The sequence below is a fragment of the Cydia fagiglandana genome, chromosome 11, assembly GCF_963556715.1.
Source record: "Cydia fagiglandana chromosome 11, ilCydFagi1.1, whole genome shotgun sequence".
NCBI classification, from domain to species: Eukaryota; Metazoa; Arthropoda; class Insecta; order Lepidoptera; family Tortricidae; genus Cydia; species Cydia fagiglandana.
The window spans coordinates 432,184-452,812 of NC_085942.1; the positions used below are offsets into that span (position 1 = coordinate 432,184).

The 20,629-nt window shown below is 34.3% G+C and overlaps 2 protein-coding genes across 2 annotated transcripts in view; one reads left to right on the forward strand and one right to left on the reverse strand.

The window, feature by feature from the left end:
- Positions 1–432: 432 nt before the first annotated feature.
- On the reverse strand, positions 433–2,313 carry LOC134668761 (sperm-associated antigen 7). The gene is made up of 3 exons (XM_063526217.1): positions 2,052–2,313; positions 1,865–1,975; positions 433–1,612 (listed from the first exon to the last, which is right to left on the reverse strand). The coding sequence occupies exon 3, from the start codon at positions 1,277–1,279 to the stop codon at positions 581–583; it is 699 nt and encodes a 232-aa protein (XP_063382287.1). The 5' UTR covers positions 1,280–1,612; positions 1,865–1,975; positions 2,052–2,313; the 3' UTR covers positions 433–580.
- A 391-nt stretch (positions 2,314–2,704) lies between these two features.
- LOC134668778 (lysophosphatidylcholine acyltransferase) overlaps positions 2,705–20,629 on the forward strand; it is a 60,978-nt gene continuing 43,053 nt past the window's right edge. The window contains exons 1-2 of the mRNA XM_063526237.1: positions 2,705–3,150; positions 5,132–5,277. Of these exons, the coding sequence (XP_063382307.1) occupies positions 3,034–3,150; positions 5,132–5,277 (263 nt within the window). The 5' untranslated portion in view covers positions 2,705–3,033. The remainder of the gene's footprint in view (positions 3,151–5,131; positions 5,278–20,629) is intronic.

Genomic DNA, 20,629 nt, shown 5'->3' on the forward strand with positions numbered 1-20,629 from the left:
TTAACTAACCGAAGGCCCACCATACAAAGTTTCCCTATTTTTAATTTGAACCTTGTTGTACCGTAGATTAGGGTGACTTTCGGTTGTTTTAGAAAACAAAAGAAATGCAATTTTATGTAGTTTAGGAAAGGTTCAAATTTGATTGAAACAGAGTGTACATTGTAATGCACATTGGGCCTTACGAGGCTATAGTAAAGACTAAGCACGAAGAAATTTGTATTTTTCTCTATCGCATGCGCATAATTATATTGCCGTCCCGCCCACGATGCCGGCGGCCAATGTCACTGTACGAGTGGGACAGAGAGATAGAAACAGGAGGGTCACTACGTAATTCTTCATGCCTATCGTCCTTACCTTGGATTTTTTTTTCTGAGCTACCAGTTGTAATAAGGCCTAGCAGCTGGGAATAACCCTTTAATATGTGTTTCAGTGAAAGATGTTATGATGCATAGTTATCTTGGAGATAGTACAGTGAGATAGAAAGAGAAAAAACAATGCACACAACTATTCTAAGAGGCATGGTCCAAAAGTTGCTTATATATTGCATATTTTGGATTTCGTTTAATTTGTAAAATCAGACTCAAGTTTGATTTTCATTTGCCTCGGCCTCTGCCTTTCTCATTTTCTTAGCCTTAATATCTGCCATGGTCTGTTCTATAGAGCGCTGATCCTTTTTATTCTCACTCGGAACTTCTCCGTAACTTTTATTCATATTTGTCTTTTGTGCGGCTCCTAAAGCTGCATTTTCACCGATTAAATGAGCATACTTTTGTTTATAAAATGTACCGCTAAGTTCTTCTGTGCCACGCTTGCGCTTTCTATTTTTTTCTTCCTCTGACTCTAAAGCTGCCAGTTTTTGTCTATTAATACGTTCTTTAGCCATTTCAGCTGCTTTATCTTCGTCCCAAATGCCACCCGCTCTCCGTACCGTCAACTCATCTTCCGATGGTGGGCGTTCTTTGGTATAAACTACTGAATATCTATCAATTCCATCTTGCCCAAATGAAAATACTTGAAGGCCGGCAATTTCAGCGACATCTCTAATTATTGCTCGGTACGTTTGATCCATCGGTTCAAATGCTAAGTGTGGTTTGGACCCGTCTTTAACAAAATCACTTATTTTATCTTCAACTCTCTTTCTAAATCTATTCAACATGTTTTTTTCCTCTTTCTGCTTGCGCTCAAGTGCCTCTTTCTGCTTTTTGGCAGCATTTTTCTGTGCTTCACTCGCTGAAGGTGGCTTTTGCATAGAGTTTAAGATTGAACCTAGTAAATCCATGTTTAAATTTGATTTTCAGCGCAGAATGAGGTATAAGCTATGATTTCTGGTATGCGTCTGCTCCACTCACTAGAAACTTTAAAATTTTCAACTAAAGAATCTGATTTCAAGCCTTTAAATGTGAGAACATTTATAGAAGTTTCTATCTGAGCGCAAACTTGACCTCCGAAGGTCAGTGCGTCATCTGCAAACTCAAGAAGTTGCTGCAACGGAGGTTGAAGGGGGGATCCTTTGATAAGTTTACTCTGTTCTGTATAATCTAATTCTTCACAACTCTGACGGAAGACTTTGTGTTTGCTGCACAGTCTATCAAATAAATCTTCTATGGTGCACCTTAAAAGAAAATAAAAACGAGATAAAATAAACCTGTCATGAGATGTGATACATCATTGTGTACAATTGTCACTAATTATGTAAGTTTAACCTAAGGAGTTTTGTACTACTATTTCAAAGCTAAGTCTATGAGAATCACATATCATACAAACATGATATTTTATTATGAAATTGATAGGTAACCTAAAAAGTGTAATAATCTAATTTACAATTCACTCAATCGGGGACTTCTTGTCGATATAACGTACTTACAAATTGCATTTAAGTTCATGTATTTCCTCAGATATAAGGTTATGTAAAGCCGCGCACAATTTGCCCTGCAGACCATCGAATTCATCCAATGGCGTCTGGGTCACCTCGGCACTGAAAACGAAATCTAATAAGTAACATACCCAGTCATAAATATGCAATACAATACATTTACATAAAAACAACTCACTCTCTAATGTTTTTACACCGATAAATCAGCTTATTTATAGTAACTGCGCACTTTTGGCAATCTTTCAAACACGTTTTAGAAACGTTATGGAATTCCTCAAAGAACGAAAAGAAGTCAATTATCTGCTTTTGTATTTTCATTTCCATGGTACGGATAATACATTTTCAGTGTTAGCTCGATTGTTTTTACTGTAACTTATTATCTTTTAGATGCAAAACAATATTAAAACAAGACAAAATAATATACGCACACACACAAGCACGGCACGCACGGTGACTGATTGACCCGTTTACGAAGAATGTTTTTATGCAATGCAAGCATTTTTAGAATTTTAAAAATTCAATCTACTTTTATTGGATTATTCAATACCAGCCTTCAATAACAAACGATATAAATTTGTTCAAGTTAAAAATAATTACAAATATTCCGAATGAAATTAATCAAGATAAATATTTGTTTATTACACGTGTAGCTATTTTTGTAAACATTGATGACGGCTAGTGCTGTGACTGTGCCAAACCATGTATGAAAAAACCGGTACTGACTATTGTCATGCTATTGACACATAATGCGATAGTAGCGCCCCCTGCTACCTCGTTGTCGTGTGATATTATACGGGGGAGGAAAGGAAATCATTTTCGTTCTTGTTCGGTTGTAGTCGTTTTTGTTCGGCTACAGGTCGATTGCGGTCTGGATGGTACTGTCAAAATTTAAACCAATGACGAAGCCGCCTGTTCATGACTCTTATTGGTTGAATCTCAACTAAGTACATGACAACATTGACAACCAGTCTTAGCTTACTTTCGATGGGGAATGTACGTATGCATTCAACGCAAATAATCTCGATGAAAACAAGTTATCTAAAAAATAAGAGTAGGATCGTGTAAAGATATTATTCGGTTCATATGTGAAAGATGAGTGTAATAGTGCAATTTGATTGATTTCCTAGTATTAGGAAATTTGTGCTCCTTGTTTAGTGAAAATGAATGGCAAAATGCATAGTGAAACCGGCGCTTTCTCATCTGACGGCATGCGCGCCGAAATATTGAACCCTTTTGTGCATAAATTGGAATTAGATAACACATATGATAAAATAAAGGTATGAAAAATTATAGAAAATTCACCTAATAAGTAGGTGCAAGCGTTTGATTGTAAATATTTTCAGGAGTCACTTAACGCTAAAGCGCAGACTCGAAATTTTAATTTACCACGCAAGAGATTGTTTAAAGAAAAATAATTTTGAACACAGACGCATGTACAAGCATAAAATGGTATCAGCATTATTTTCTATCTAAGTAGGTACCTAGAATATCTTCGATTTTTTTCTATAATTTGTATAATTAGCCGTAATTTGTATATTATTATTATGTATGCCTGTAATAAATGATAAATAAATATGCAAAACAACGTCACGGTATGATTGAAGAAGCGATTGCCAAATAAGTATAACAAATAACATACTGCTCTATCAGGAAAACCTTGAATTATATTTGAATAGCATATTAATTCAATTGTAATGATTGTAATGAATCATAGCTATTGTTGACAACATACAACACTATCCCAATTAATCTCTGATAAACTCCAATATTAGCACAAAAAATAACAGCTATAATGTTTGCAACTTCTGTTTGAATAAACAGCGACGGCGTTATTTTTAGAGATAACTTTTCATTTCTGCCTTGGAAAAACACAATTTATATAATCACTATAATTTACCTAGCTCGAAAGCCCCTATAAAGTACTTGCACAAACAGTTATATTACTCTAACGCGGAGAGAAAGTTGTTCCGTGCGTACGATTCTTTCCATCACAGCCGCCAAACATCGCATTCACAACGCATCGACAATGTTAGGGAAGGTCGTTGAGTCATCTAAACTTGAAGAGTCACCATCAGATATCGGAGCGGCCAAGGTGTTTATAAATATCTGAACAAAGCCTCTATTATCAAGACATTAAAGTGCATTATCAGAAGTGTTTGAGTACTTTGGACGCTCCGATATATCTGATGTAGACTGGACAGCATGTATGCCGCTACCAACCCCCAAAGATAGCATAAGCCTGGCTTATTCGTTTAGTGTCGATTAAAGCGTAAATTCCAAGAAATGTAAGGTTTCCTCAGAAGAGTTTATGCTTGACTGGGCTGCTCGATCGATGTCATTCTAGCTTCTAGTGACGAGATTATTTGCTTCGCTATCTGGATTAAAAGCCTAAAGTCGTTTTATAGTAAGTCAATGAATGCATAGGTATAATAGGTGAAAAGAATAGTTTGAAATATCAAATACCTCGTACGTCATCGGTCAGATTTCTAAAGACTATTATACTAAACTAGGTCTACTCAAGTTATCATCTGTACTAAAGAGGTCTACATTTGTATCTTACAATACGACAAGTACGACAATAGCCCCATTTCACGCCTTGATTGTGATGGATGATATTCTTTTCTTTCTTTCTAATGCTGTGTGTATCACTATATTCTTACAAGTATAATGTAGGCTAGGAATTTGGTTTCACACTAAAAGCAAACACATAAACTCGTTTGTAAAATCAACCGTCCGCTTTAGTGAGCATGACATGTAAAATTAGGCACTTATTTGACGAAAACCTAGATACGCTCGGCTCGATGCATGCATTATGGATAGGTACTTTTGAATACCGTTGTAGGCCACAGTATTTGACAGTTGAGACATTTCGTAAATAAGTAATAATAATGGTATGATTTTATTAACTCCTTACTCCCCCATCTAGTTAACTATTTGTATATAACTACTGTTAATTAATCTTTAGCAGTTAAATAATGCCTATGCGTTTATGTCCAAAATATTTTTCTCTTGCCTATTTTAGTCAAGTGTGTGGTGAAAAATTATTTAATATCTAACTAGATAATGGGCTTAACAGCTAGACAAATTGTGGTGCTATTAATCTAACATGTTAGACGACAATTCGTAAAAATCACACTCCATTTTTGAATTGAATTCTTGGACATTTGCCTTGTTATAAATTTTTATATGCTTAACTTTCTAAATTGATTGAAACTATCTTGCAGTAAACAGTAATAACACAATTTCCGGTTGTTCCAGACGGCGATATTCACAGTGATACTGCTGCCTTTCCGAGTGATCGTCATTTGTTACCTAATAGTGACCGCCTGGTTCCTCGCGTGTATCGGCCTTTATGGCCTTAGCGAGGAAGACCTCAGGCGGAAACCTATGACAGGATGGAGGAGGTATTATAATACGTAAATTAAGCGTTATCTAACAAGCGGGCCGAAATGTGGCCGCTCTTTAATCTGGTGTGAATTCTGAGAAAGTAATATAGGTTTAATAGGTTGTTTTTGCCAAAAAGCGATGTAATTGTACTTACACATACTTTTTTGCGGAAATATTCGTTATCCAAAGCAAGAAGGTTATGAACATAATTTCGTCTTCTTTTTACCGCCACTTAAGCCATGGTACTCTACATGCGTCCATTTTAACGTCGATAATAAAGATGATTGCTACTTTAGCAAACGTTCTTGACTTTAATGTCGCGGTGTTGTTTCACTGAAAGAATGCAATTTGGAAACGCGTCAAGGTGTGTATTATATTCTTTGGTCAAGGTGCTGTTAACAAAAAGTTCGTCACACTACGAAGGTTGTCTGGCTTACTTAATTGAAAATTTGCTGTTTAATTAGGTTCCATGTGTCTTGAATTGTTCATAATATTTTTTTAATAATACAACTAAATCGAATACAAAAAGCATCGGATAATTACAAATTGAACGTAACTATCTACGTACGATAAATGTATAATTGCTTAATTGGCGTTGACAACGTAAACGCAAATTGCTCAAGCAATAACTAGTTGAATATTCGATTTATGGCGCCAGCAAAAATGTTTTTGTATGTAAATGCATGTGATGATAGGGTCTTCATTCGATTCATTAATTACAAGATTAACGAATAGTTAATTAGTTACGTCGTGAACGTGGTTTTCGGATGGATAAGATAAACAAAACTCAAGTATTATTGTAATATTATGTATAGTGGTCAAAAAAAGTGGCTTACCTTTTTTACCTACACTTATTGCGAATTTATGTTTAAAAATAATGTGTAGTTACCTAATATACTACATATTTACAGTTGAATAATATTTAAATTTTAGATGGTCAAGCAAATCTTGTCAGTAGAAAAAGGTGCGATTTTAAAATTTTCTATGACACGATATTCCTTCGCGCCTACATTTTTCAAATTTGCCGCCTTTTTCTACTGACAAGATCTGCTTGACCAACTACATTAACTGATTATAATAGACCAAGCTTTGTAAACGTTAAAAAAAAGTTTTCAATTCAAAAACATAAACCGTTAGCATTACAAAAAAAAAGTCATATACATTTACAGACCTGTTAATTTTACATGATTGTCTCCTATCCGTCAATTTATATTAGAAATAATTTCGATTCCGAAGAAACCGTAATTTTCGGAAAATACCGGTTTTGTAAATCGGTACTGACGTACAACGCCAATGGCGGCAAAATCTAAAAATAACCTCAAAAATGACTGAACTGAAATTGCTATGCTGTGTAACGATGTTATTATTAACATACCTAAAAACATTAACATTATCCTAACATAATGCCTACAACCCATTACTCAAACCGAGCAATGAGCATGTGTTTTGGTCATTGCTCATAAGCCCCCTCCAGACTATGTGCGTGAATCGCGCCGCGACGTCGCGGAGCGAACATATCGCGAAGTTGACGTATGACTCCACACTCGCACACTTCACGGCGATTTCGCAGTTTGGTTTGCGGCAAGATGGCGGAAAAGCATCAGCTGATCCAGTTTAACTGTTAGTTATCTATGGCATCATACGTGATTTAGCTGTTTTTCCATTTTGTTTTATTGTAAAACCGTAAAATATAGCTGCTTAATATAATATAATCATATATAATTCATATTTATCTTGCCACAGAGGAGCCAAAATATTGTGTAATGTGGAGTCTTGCAAGTTCGCGCTTCGCGTCTCCTTTGACGCGGGCCGAAATACCGACAAAAAACGGAGAACAAGGCGCGAAGGCGTGAACATTCTGCGAAATCGACGCCACACTTGCGTTCGCGGCTTCGCCCGCGATTCACGCGCATAGTCTGGAGGGGGCTTTACAATAATATATTACGCTGTAATCTCGCGGTCACTGATGTGATGTTGATGTGGCTAGGATTAACTGTAGTTTATGCCGCGTGCAATCTTTGATAATTAGGCGCTGTGTGAAAAGCCATTTCATATTTCATAATGTATCTATCGTTCCGTGTAAGTGTAGGTACTTTATAAGCGGAACGGTTGCAATAAATTCATATACATATGTAGACACTTATTGTAAGCAAGTACATATTGCTAGGAATACTTCCAAATAGATAATAAGTAGGTACAGTCGACGTCAAAGATATGTTTACACTTTTGCACCTTACTCCTTTGTAATAAGGCGAAAAGTGTAAACATATCTTTGACGTGGACTGTAGGTACATAAAGAGAGGCCTATGTTCAGCAATAGGCGACTGGAGTCTAAAATATGGCTAAAATGATGATGATATAAGTACACGCACCTACCCTAGGGATCTGTTTTGTGCCTAGGGTTACAGGTATCTGCAAATTTAATGTAATTGCAACATTATATAAAAAAAATAGTTATGTAGTTAATTATAAAAGTATTATTCAAGAAGTAGTGGTATGTACCTAATTAATTATTGATATTGATATTTATTGAAATCAAATTTTACAGCATTACAGCTAACACCAATGCACTGTAAAATCAAGTAGTAAAATTAAGTACCTAAGTAATAATAAAGCGATTAATAAGCTACCTGTTACAATGTGTATTACCCGTTAGATTTAGTTACGATTGTTTCGTAATTCTACTTGGTAATTTTACTCATATATTACAAAGTTTCACCTGCGATTATAAAACAACACCGCATTGGTTCAAATCTGACATCGATCTTGTAAAGTAATATAAAAATTACGTAAGTGCTAAGTGAAATTTGCGGACACACATTGTTTGATAACAACTGTCATCGGTTTTCTAAAAAAATAGGCAATTGCACGCCGGGCCTATAGGGACTCACTGCTCATGCTAAGTGTAGGTTCCGGTCTTCCTAGCATCCGGTCGAAAAATAATTAGGTTCCTACAGTCGCCATCAGATATATCGGAACGTCCGAGGTCCTCAAAAATAGTGAACACGCACTCTAACGCCTTGACATAGAGGCGTGTCCATATATTTGTGAGCATCTTGGCCGCTCCTATATATCTGATGGCGACTGTACAAATCAACTGTAAAAATATGGGTGTAGCCAACTTATTCAAAAATATGTACTTGTGTCAGGCGTGGCTCACTCCGCGATTTCGTCGGTTTGCTACAGGTAGCTAAAAGTACATCTGTTCGGCCCCAATTTTGGGGTTTCCCATAAGCCGCGCGTGGCGCTGTCGCCACCTAGCGGCCATATCTGTGCTGATCGTAACAGACGCGTTTTGTTAGAGAGTGAGTCTTCTGTACCTAGTACTATTATTAAATTTATTCTGTGCTTGTGTGTCTTAATTCGCTGACATAGAGCTATGGGACAAATTTTTGAGATGATTTGTGCACCCATACTTTTATAGTTGACTGTAATAGTGGCTCTGAGAGAGTCAAAACGGAGACTTTTGCTAACGCTTCAGTCAATGCTGAAACCTGCCAAAACCGAAACCGAGTATTCGGCTGGATACTACAGAAAATAGAGTTTTATCACGGCCGAAAGGTGCAGTGGTTTGGTCGAAGCCGAATTTTCGGCCGAAACATGATTGTCATGCCAAAACCAACACTTCGCGGGACGAGACTAATCATTTTAGTCAAATGTGACGTCCCACGGGTAAAGGTACCTTATGGCGGTTGGCGCTTACGGTATTATTAAACCCGCTCCAATATTATTGCGGCGCTATGCGACGTAAGCACCAGCCGCCACAAGGTACCTTTTGCCGTGGAACGTCACAAATAATTATAAAGACATGCCTAGATTTATCAGAGACACAAAGCGTGTGAAAGTGCGTAAGCTATGGCCCATAGCCTATGGCGTATTGTATCACACGTCCAAACAGTTACACTATTGACCCACATACGAACTATTAACTAATTTAATTGTCAAACCGTGAATCAAATCGTTTAATTCTTTCACCTACAAAAAAAACAAAAAATACACAATAAAACATTTCCAGAAACAGTATCGTAGCGGTTTGGCATTCACATTATTATTACAGAAAAACACCAAAACAAAGTAAAGTAGCCACAAGAGGGTCAATGCGACTTTAATGTCCAGCAGAGACGTGTAAATGGTTAAGACTGACAATCAAATAAAGTCATGTTTCAAAGTAAGGATGTAAGCACGAAGAAATTCGTCCATTGGCCAGTCATTATCGCACGCGCATGATATACACGGTTATTTTTGGACCTTTAGCTATATTGTGCGAGGTGATTAGGTAAGTTATACTGAACAACTTTTTCTATGGGACCAAACCCGAAATCGCAAAAAAAAACCCATAGAAAACGTCGACATTCACTCGACCAAAATGTATGAAAAGGCCTAAAAAATTTTATGATTTCGGAGTTGGTCCCATAGAAAAAGTTGTTATGGCCTACCAACGGTCCAAAAATTACCCTGTATTGTTGTCCGCTCGCACAGTGGCATTGATAGCTGGCATCATGGGAAATAACGGGTCAATGTACAAACTTGTTCGTGCTTGGCGTCCATACTTTAGTCATTGTTGCAGTGGAGATAGATAATGTGCCTATTTGAGAGCTCAGACTCCCAGAGGCTTACGTTTTAAAGTGGTTATACATAGTCCGAAGATCAAAATAAGACTGTAGGTACCTGCCCAAAGCTGTTGATTTTGGAGCCTCATTTCTGGTTCAGAACTTAACACCCTGAAGTATTTTTTGAGATTCTCAAAATTATTGGTTCGTAACTTTCAAGTACAATACTCGTAATGCAAATTGTGTACCTAAGTTTGTGTATGACCCTATGGGATGCATTAAACATTGTAATTATAGTTAATTATATATCATTCGAATTGGTTAACGTCTATCTAAAATAATTTTTATTGAAATGTTAATATTTATTTATTTATTTATTTATAACAGTTATAACTCTCAGACATACCGGGAATAGTGTATGATAGTAGAAAGTATTCGCCGTTTCTGGCCCCGCCTCTCAGTGGTCCCCGATCCTGACCCCAGGGCCGAGCCACCGCCCATGCTGAACCTAAAAAAAAAAAAAAAAAAAAAAAAAAAAAAAAAAAAAAAAAAAAAAAAAAAAAAAAAAAAAAAAAAAAGCCCCCCATTTGAATTGATTGCGCTAGGTCCCAGCAGTGCCCGGCGCCTCCTTCAGGGACTTACGAAATACGCTAATTTAACAATACACCTTGTTCACCACGGTAACAATAGGCTCGTCGACCCTTTTCTATTGTTCGATCTCGACTCGGGCGCGCTATTGTGTTACCGAGCATACTACCTGCCTGGACCCTTTCCTTAACCCACCGACGTCTCCATTCATGCCTTCTTTATGTGTGTATACAGTAGGTGTTTGTGATAGGTATTAGAGATAGGTATTTTGCAATATGTATTAGCAATAGCTATTTGCAATAGGTATTAGCGATAGGTACTTATTTGTGATGCATAGGTACTCTAACTATCAACTCTAATAACCCGCATTGTCTTATTACCTCTTGGAGCTATTTCGATTTATAAGGAATACAGTTCTAACCTTCTTCTGACTAGAATTTACACTATTTAGACTTTGGCAGCCTAAACTAACCTTAACCTTTTACCAAACCTAACTTATTCTTCGAAAACCTTCTCATTTCAAACTAACCTGCTTTCACCTAGTCTTCCGATATAAAGTAAACTCGTAGTTACTTGTTTCTTTCTATTATTTAAAAAAATAACGAGGCGTGTGAGGCATTTCTTGTGCACTTGTTTTCATTGTTATAACAGCTTAATTGCTTTATTGATAGATGTCTATTATATTTTATGCTGACAATGGGTTTATTGTTTCCTATACCTATTTTTTTATAATTTTGGTTTGAGTAAAGAGAACGTCTGTTTAGATGAACTTGTTGAGACATGTTACTTTGAGTGATTTAAAAAAAGAACGAGACGAGTCAACTGGTTTCAACATGATTTAGTCTAATACATCAACATTTCTTGTGCGTTGCTATTCATTGTTATAACAGCATAACTGCTTTATTGGTAGACATCTATTATATTTTATACTGACAATGGATTTATTGTTTCATATTATGCTTTTGAATTTGGATTTGAGTAACGAGAACGTCTGTTTAGATGAACTTGTTGAGACATGTTACTTTGTGTGATTGAAAAAAAAGAACGAGACGTGTCAACTGGTTTCAACATGATTTAGTCTAATACGTCAACATTTTTTTACGTTGCTATTCATTGTTATAACAGCATAATTGCTTTATTGGTAGACATCTATTATATTTTATACTGACAATGGATTTATTGTTTCCTATTATGCTTTTGAATTTGGGTTTTAGTAAAGAGAGCGTGTATTAGATGAACTTGTTGAGACATGATTTTAACGGTACTGTACCTTGGTCATAGTGACACAGTATAAAAACCGAAGAGAAATGAGTTTGAGTAAGTATTACCGTCGTGGCAGTCCTCTGTATCAGAGCTCCTTGTATCTATTGCAGTATATAGAAATATAGTGTTAATTCAACAGTGAAGTGTTTAAGTGTTTATAGAAAGACCCAACAATGGATGTAAGTATGTCTTTTATTACCGTAACTTACTTTGTTTTGTTTTCACTTGTGTTCTTTGTGTTTTAATTATCAAGATTGTAGACAGTGTGTAAATTATTGTTTTATATTGTTTCAGTTCACTGAAAATACTTTCAAGAACTATTACTACCCGGATAATAATAAAGACGAATCAAGCGATGAAGAGGGTACGCTTGGTTTCAAAGTTAAACAAGCCATCGCAAAGAAACGTTCAGGAAACAATATCGATAGTTTCTTTGAACGACCTAAAAAGCAACCCAAAATTGTGAAACGGTCTTCGAATGTGAGCAAAAGTTCACCAGACGGTGTTGCAAACTTATCATCCGGACAAGACGACGGGGCGTATGCATCACATTTGATTAAAATCGAGATATATGATATGCAAACAATTAAAAACGTCCCACCCATGGAACACTGGAAGCATGCGGACTTCAGATTGAAATATTTTGCGTTGGAAGACGATTTGGAGCTACAAAATACGCGAAATATTATTTATAACATAACAAAACAATTAGCTTCTAAGGACAGTAGTGTGAAATATTTTATAGATAATAAGAAACAGTGATAGTTATAATTATTAATGATAGTAGTAGCTTAATGATTGTGTTAACGTATTTCTCATTTTTTACCTCTTAAGTACATTTTCCATGTAACAGATTATTTTTATTGTATCACATTCTCATTTGTAAAGGTTGCAGTCCCCACTCTTAGAAATCTTATACCTGTAGTCAACTATTTAAATGAAAGAAAGCACTGTATGATTTCTCATTTCATAATGGACTCTTTGAGCTGTGATGTCTACGATCTTGAACTTATCAGACTCTGTGAAGAAATAGAAGAAAATGAAGATCTATGCGAGGCTGCCCGTCTTGTGAGCCAACTTCATCGAGAGGCGTAAGTAAAAATATTCCTGTTCATACATGTCTATAACTCTTAACCAGTACCTGTTTAACAAAGGATGGGTTCCTAACTTGTTGTGACTTGCACTTATTGTTAGGATAAACGTGGGGTGGGAGAGGACTGGTTATATAAGCGGGGTATCTCGAGTTCATATCATTCAGTGTTTTGGTGCCGTGCTTGTACTGTGATATCCTTTTCCATAATGGTGTTTACTTACTATCATATTGGTCTCACTTTACCTCGTGATAAGATTGAGGAATTAAGTAAAGAATTTATTTTAGAAGTTTTTCATAGAAATATAAGGATGTGGCACATTTCAAACAAATTACCTCACACGTTACTGGAAGATTCTGATATTATACCTTATTATACACCATGTGATGGCCACATCAAAAATTCCAAGGGGAATACTGAGACATCAGATGTGATTGATGGAGTTTTGATGATGCAGGCCTATTGTCAGCAGTGTCGAAAAGACTTACGTTAGTATATACAACCAACCATTTTAGTAATTATTTTTATTTTATCTGACATTAAGATATTTATGTTTTTTTTTTTTGTATTGTTATAGATCTTCTCAAATAGGACGGGGAGTAAAAAGAACAGGTGCAGTTTTGGAGATTGAAGAATTCTTGTCGAAGAAAAACCGTCTAGTAGCTGCTGAACCTGTCGCATCAACATCATCCGAACCAGTTCCCGATGTCATTGTGAGTACAAATAATAATCATGAAATTGAATGTTCTGTGTGTAATAAGCTTGTCTCTAAAAGATATTTTAAAAATCATTTAAATAGTAATCTTCACAAAAATAATGTTTTAAGGGCTGACATTGAATGGGTTAATGTTCAGTTAATTGAAAATGCTTTTAAGAATAGGGTGGCCACTTACAGAATACTATTAAATGAAAATGTTCACCAACCATTTACTCCCGAATCTATATTACTAGAAAATAAAGATAAAATCTTTGCATTATTGGATCGTTCCCTCACTGATCACCATGCTTTAAAAGTAAACTTTATTTTAAATGCGGATTTTACTCAAGAGACCAAACAAGTAAATAATACATTTGATTTCCAATTATGTAACAATGTAGTTGATGTTAGTAGCGACAAAGATGAGATTTTCGAGTCAGTTGTTAAAGATATATTAACAAAATTATTTAACTTTGAGAGAAAAGATAGTGGATGGAGTTTAGTAAAATTTAACTATCTAGATGTTAATGTAAACAAATTTAATCCAATGCGTGGTTCTTCCTATATCGAATTACCACGTGATATTCAGAACAGAAAAGCAGTTATTAATGTAAAAAATAGTGATCATGAATGTTTTAAATGGGCTGTATTGTCAGGCTTGTATCCACCTACAAGTCATCGTTCAAACACTACGAAATCGTATATAGCGCATAAAAATAAATTAAATTTTGGAAATTTAACTTTCCCACTTAAAGTTGGAGATATTCAGAAATTTGAAAAAATGAATGATATAAGTATAAACGTTTTTGGTCTTGAATACAATTCGAAAAGTAAAATACATGACGTAGTAGGCCCATTACACTTAACAAAGTGCAAAAAAGCTACCCACTTGAACTTATTGTACATATCCAAAGACAGTAAGGGGCATTATTGCTATATCAAAAATTTATCTAGGTTAGTATCTAAACAATTATCAAATACACAGCATGCCGCACATATTTGTGATGGTTGTTTGTCGAACTTTACAACTCGCGACAATTTAATGAATCATCAAAGAAACGATTGTTTCCATGTTTGTACACATTTACCTTCAGAACAGGATAAAAAGAAAAACTGGTTCAATGAAAACGTTTCCTGCAATATACTTACTTTCGATAATTATGAACGTAAATTAAGGGTACCTTTTGTTATTTATGCTGATTTCGAGGCCTTTCTAAACCCGATTCAAACAGGTAAAATTAATCCTACTACATCCTCAACAACAAATGTACAAAAACATGAGGTATATAGTTTTGGATACTACATTAAATGTTCTTATAATGATAAATTATCAGTGTACAGAACATATAAAGGCAAAAATTGCACCCAGGAATTTATGAAGTATATGGAACAAGACTTAAAGGCCATTTGTAGGAGAAATACTTTTGTAAAAACTCCATTGCCTTTATCTAACGCAAATAATGTGAATATTTCTCAGAGTAGTACATGTTATATTTGTGATAAAAATTTAAACGAGGATTCATTCATTTCCTATAATTACCATACCGGTCTTTATGAAGGAGTGGCACATAAATTTTGTTCCGAAAAATACAGGGCACCTAATTTTGTACCTGTATTTTTCCATAATTTGTGTAACTATGATAGTCATTTTATAGTGCATGGGCTTGGTTTGGTGGAAGGCGACATTGAACTGATTCCAGAGAACAAAGAGAAATACATTTCATTTTCTAAGAGCTTGCAAATAAATAATCGCACAGTTAAATTGAGATTTGTTGATTCTCTTAAATTTATGTCCAGTAGTCTTGACAAATTGGCAAAAAACTTGTTGCCTGAACAATTTCATGAATTAAAATTGAATTTTTCATGCGAGGAGGATTTTAAACGCTTATTACGAAAGGGTGTATATCCATATGAACACATGTCATCATACGATTCTTTAAACTTAACAGCTCTTCCCTCTAAAGATGATTTCTTTAGTTCCTTGTCTGATAGTCAAATCTCAGAGGAGGATTATGATCACGCAAAAGATGTTTGGTCTCATTTTCAATGCAAAAATATGGGTGATTATTCTGATTTATATTTAAAAACTGATGTTTTATTACTAACTGATATATTTGAAAATTTTAGAAACCTTTGTCTTAAGACGTATGGATTAGACCCCGCTCATTATTATACTGCTCCGGGATTAAGTTGGGATGCAATGTTAAGAACTACAAAAATAAAACTAGAACTCCTAACTGATATCGATAAAATAGCTTTTATAGCGAAAAATATTCGAGGTGGCATATCACAATGTAGTAATAGATATGCGAAGGCTAATAATATTTTTTTGTCAGATTATAATCATAATATCCCATCGTCATTTCTTATGTACTTTGATGCAAATAACCTTTACGGGTGGGCTATGTCTCAATGTCTTCCTACCGGTAAATTTGAATGGGTAAATACAGATACTGACTTTAATATATCTGATGACGCTGATCATGGTTTAATTTTAGAAGTTGATCTCGAATACCCTAACGAGTTGCATGACTCTCATTCAGATTTGCCATTCTGTCCTGAAAACGTTTGTTTGGGTAATTCCAAAGAAAAAAAATTAATTCCTAATTTAAATAAAAAAACGAATTATGTCATTCACTATAGAAATCTAAAACAGTGTTTAAAAAATGGTTTGAAATTGAGTAAAATCCATCGCATTCTTAAATTTCAACAGTCTATGTGGTTAAAAAGTTACATAGATTTGAACACCCACATGCGATCACAGGCATCATCTGATTTTGAAAAAGATTTCTTTAAACTAATGAATAATTCAGTGTTCGGTAAGACCATGGAAAATGTTGCAAAACGTGTAAATGTCAAATTATTAAATAACTGGGAAAATCGAGGAAAAACGCAGGGGGTTCAATCTTTGATAGCGAAACCCGAGTTCCATAGTTTATCCATATTCTCTGAGAATTTAGTGGCCGTTCAGTTGAATAAAACTAAAATATTTTATAATAAACCGATTTATTTGGGATTTTGCATATTAGATATATCAAAAACTTTGATGTATGACTTTCACTACAGCTACATGAAAACCAAATATCCAGACAATCTTAAGCTTCTTTATACAGATACTGATAGCTTAGTATATCAAATTTTCACGGAAAATTATTACGCAGATATAAAATCAGACCTTAATTTATATTTTGATACATCTGACTATCCTCCTAACAATAAATATGATTTTCCGTTAATAAATAAAAAGCGATTAGGGTTTTTCAAAGATGAAAATAATGGTAGAATTTTAAAAGAATTCGTAGGTCTGAGGTCTAAAATGTATACCTTAGATGTTGAAAAATATGACGAGAATGATGAGAAAACTGAAAAATACGGTGTTTTATCAAAAGCCAAAGGAGTCAATAAATGTGTTACAAAAAAATTTACTCTTGACAATTACAAAACGTGTTTATTTAATAAAAATTTGCAACGCGCTCAAATGTTAAGATTTAAGTCTATAAAACATATAATATTCACTCAAAAAATAAATAAAATATCATTATCGCATGAAGATACAAAACGATTCTTATTAGAAAACTCTTCTGACACTCTTGCGTGGGGTCATTATAAAATACCGCAATAATTAAAAAGTTTCAAAGTTGTAATTTAATCACACAGAACATTCGAATTCCAAATTATTGTTTGTACATTGTATATTTTTAAGATATTACTTGTAATTAATTTTTGTAATGAAATTAATGTAATTTTTAAGATATATAACATGTAAAAAAAAAATGTATGAATTTTATTTTATTGTATCTTTTAAGGTAGTTTTGTAAATAAGAACCAAAAAAAATTGATGTTAAAAGTGTGATCATATAATAAATTTTTTTTTACGTTAGCCTTTTGTTTTTTTCTACTATATCTGAGTTGTTTAAATAGTAATCATCTTTCTGAATATTACCATTTAAAGTCCATCCGTTAACATATCAACACTCTCCAACACACACACACACACACACATACACATAGATTACGATATTTAATAATGATTCACTTTTATCATCCTTTCACCACCATTGTCGCAGGTCCTAGTGGCTGTGGTAAAACTCAATTTGTCACAAACTTTTTGAATAACTCCAAAGAGATATGTAATGTTGAATTTGATGAAATCATTTGGTGTTATGATGAAATGCAACCTCTCTACAATCTGGAAAATGTAAATTATAGTCAAGGAATACCAGATTTTTCAATTTTTGATGGGAAGAAACCTAAACTTCTTATTATAGATGATTTGATGAGAGAATCAGATGGACGAATCGTTGACATTTTTACGAAAGGTAGTCATCATAGAAACTTAAGTGTTTTTTATATTACACAAAACATATTTCATCAAGGTCGAGGTCAACGTGATATTTCATTGAATACAAGCTACATTGTATTTTTTAAAAATCCCAGGGATAAAACTCAAATACGCTACCTGTCACGACAAGTTTACCCAGAAAACTCAAAGTTTGTGGACGAAGCCTACAAAGATGCTACAAAGGAGGCTCATGGTTACCTCATGATTGACCTGAAACAAAATACAAATGACATATGCCGTTTCAAAACAAAAATATTTCCGTTCGATGGGCATTGCACAGTGTATGTACCTAAAAAGGGGTTTAAATATGATAAAAATCAGCATATTTTAGTCAGTTCTACATGATGCATGCAAGAGTAAACACATATAAACATTTACTTGAAGCATTGCAGTTGCTTAAACCCAAATATCGTACTGCGTTACTTAAATCTTGTGACGATGAAGAGATCAACATTATTTGTGAGTGTATTTATAACGTCCTAAATGGGAAAATTCCATTGGAAAAAAAAGAAAAGACGAAACTAAAAAAATATAAAGATATTTTAAGAAAATTAGTTTCGAAAGGGAAACATAAAATAAGAAAAACTGTTATAGTTCAAAAAGGAGGTGCATTTCTACCTATTATTTTAGGTGCAGTTTTAAGTGCTTTAGTGAACTCTTTATCATAAACAAAATGGAAAACACAAAAAAAATGTTATTAGTAGAATCAGATTTTATTGAAAGACTGAAACGGAATGAGAGTCCACCCGAAAATTCCTCATCTCGGCTAGATGGAGAGATGCAAAAGATCCTTAAAAGTAAAATGAATGATCGCGAAAAGTGGACGTTATATTCTCAAGCATTACAAAGATTTCTACATTTTATTGAAACAGATCGAAAACCGTTTAGAATACCCATCGTGATGGAGGGACTAGATCAAGTCATCAACGAAAGTAATGATATTATAAAAACAAAAGTGAACAAAAAGGAGGAGAACGAAAATAATGAGTCAGTTACAGATAATGTTACTGAAGCAGCTACACCGTCATCGTTTAATACACCACCTGGTGAAATAAATCAAGAACTAATGCCAATTAGTCCATCAAAAATTATAAACATATTACCTAAATCTTATGAAAAAAAAGCTCGAACGTTGTTAGATTACATTGTTTCAAGTAAACCGAAAATTTGGTGGAAACAGACTGGTGAAGTTGTTATAAATAACCAAACCATTCAAAATAGTAATATTACTGATTTGGTAAGCGACACCGTTAGATGTCTTAAACGTCCTAAGCCAATTGGATGGGAAGTGTTTGCTTTACTTTTAAAAGATATCGAAGTGCCTAGGTCATGCATAGGTAATCCTACAAATTTAGCATTTATTAATGGTACTCCTTTGATTGAACCCTTTACCCCCTCCACATCTGTGAAGACGAGAGCCTCAACAGATAAAGATAATAATACTTCTACACCTCTTGCTACACGGGAGCAAAAGCGATCCGGAAAGAAAATAGAGTGGGAAAGATGGACTCCTTATTAGACATTAACAGAATCTACTATGATGTCTCTAATCCAGCTGGCTATAGCAGTTTAAATAATTTATCAAAGGAAATGAAAGGTCAAATGAACAAAGAGGAAGTGAAAAAATGGTTACAATCTCAAGATACGTACACGCTGCATAAACCTACTCATAGACGATTTACTAGAAATAAATACATTCTCTCGAACTTTAATGAACTTTGGCAAGCCGATTTAAGTGATATGAGTACTTATAGTCAATATAATGATGGGTACAAATATATTCTTTGTGTTATTGATGTATTCAGTAAATATGCTTTTGCAAGAGCCATGAAGAAGAAGGATTCAGCAACTGTTAAACAATGTTTTGAAAGCATATTTACTGAAGCCAACTCTGTTCCCCGTCACATCCAATCTGATAAAGGTACAGAATTTGTTTCAAAGGCGGTTAGAGATTACTTTAAGAGCAAAAATATTAATTATTATACCACTAATAACCCCGACATTAAAGCAAGTATAGTAGAAAGGTTTCAAAGAACACTTAAAATGAAAATGTGGCGTTACTTCACTCATAAGAATACATATAACTACACAAATATATTACAAGATCTTTTACATTCTTACAACCATAGCTATCATTCTAGCATTAAAATGCGTCCAGTTGATGTTAGCTCTAATAATATTATGACTGTTTGGTGTAATTTATATGATCGCAAAAAAGATAGGCAAATTTCATCAGAAACTAAAAAACTAAATGTAGGTGATCATGTTAGAATCACTAAATATAAGCATGTGTTTCAAAAAGGTTATGAAAGTAATTGGAGTGATGAAATATTTATTATTGATTCGATTATTAACAGATCGCCACGAGTTGTTTATACAATAAAGGATTTAGAAGGTGAACCCATCATTGGTACATTTTATTCTAAAGAATTACAAAAGGTAACTTACCTCCCCTCCAACGAGTATAAAATTGATAAAATAATACGCTCGCGTCGAGTTGCTGGCAGAAAGGAAATACTAGTTAAGTGGCAAGGTTATCCTAATAAATTTAATTCTTGGATACCTGAATCAAACTTAAAGAAAATATGAGTGAAAATAGTTTTTATCTAACTTTGTTAAGTAATAGTTCATCAGATTACTACACGGATAACACGACTGCACATTTCTTAACTAAATTACCAAAGACCATTAAATTGGATGGAGAATGGGTAGTTGGGTTGGTGGAATTTCAATACCCTTGTTCCATGTATAATGTTCAAGATCACGAAAACATCATTTATTTAAAGAAAACGGTGGTATCACCCACCGACAAAACTACAAAAATAGTGGATATAAAAA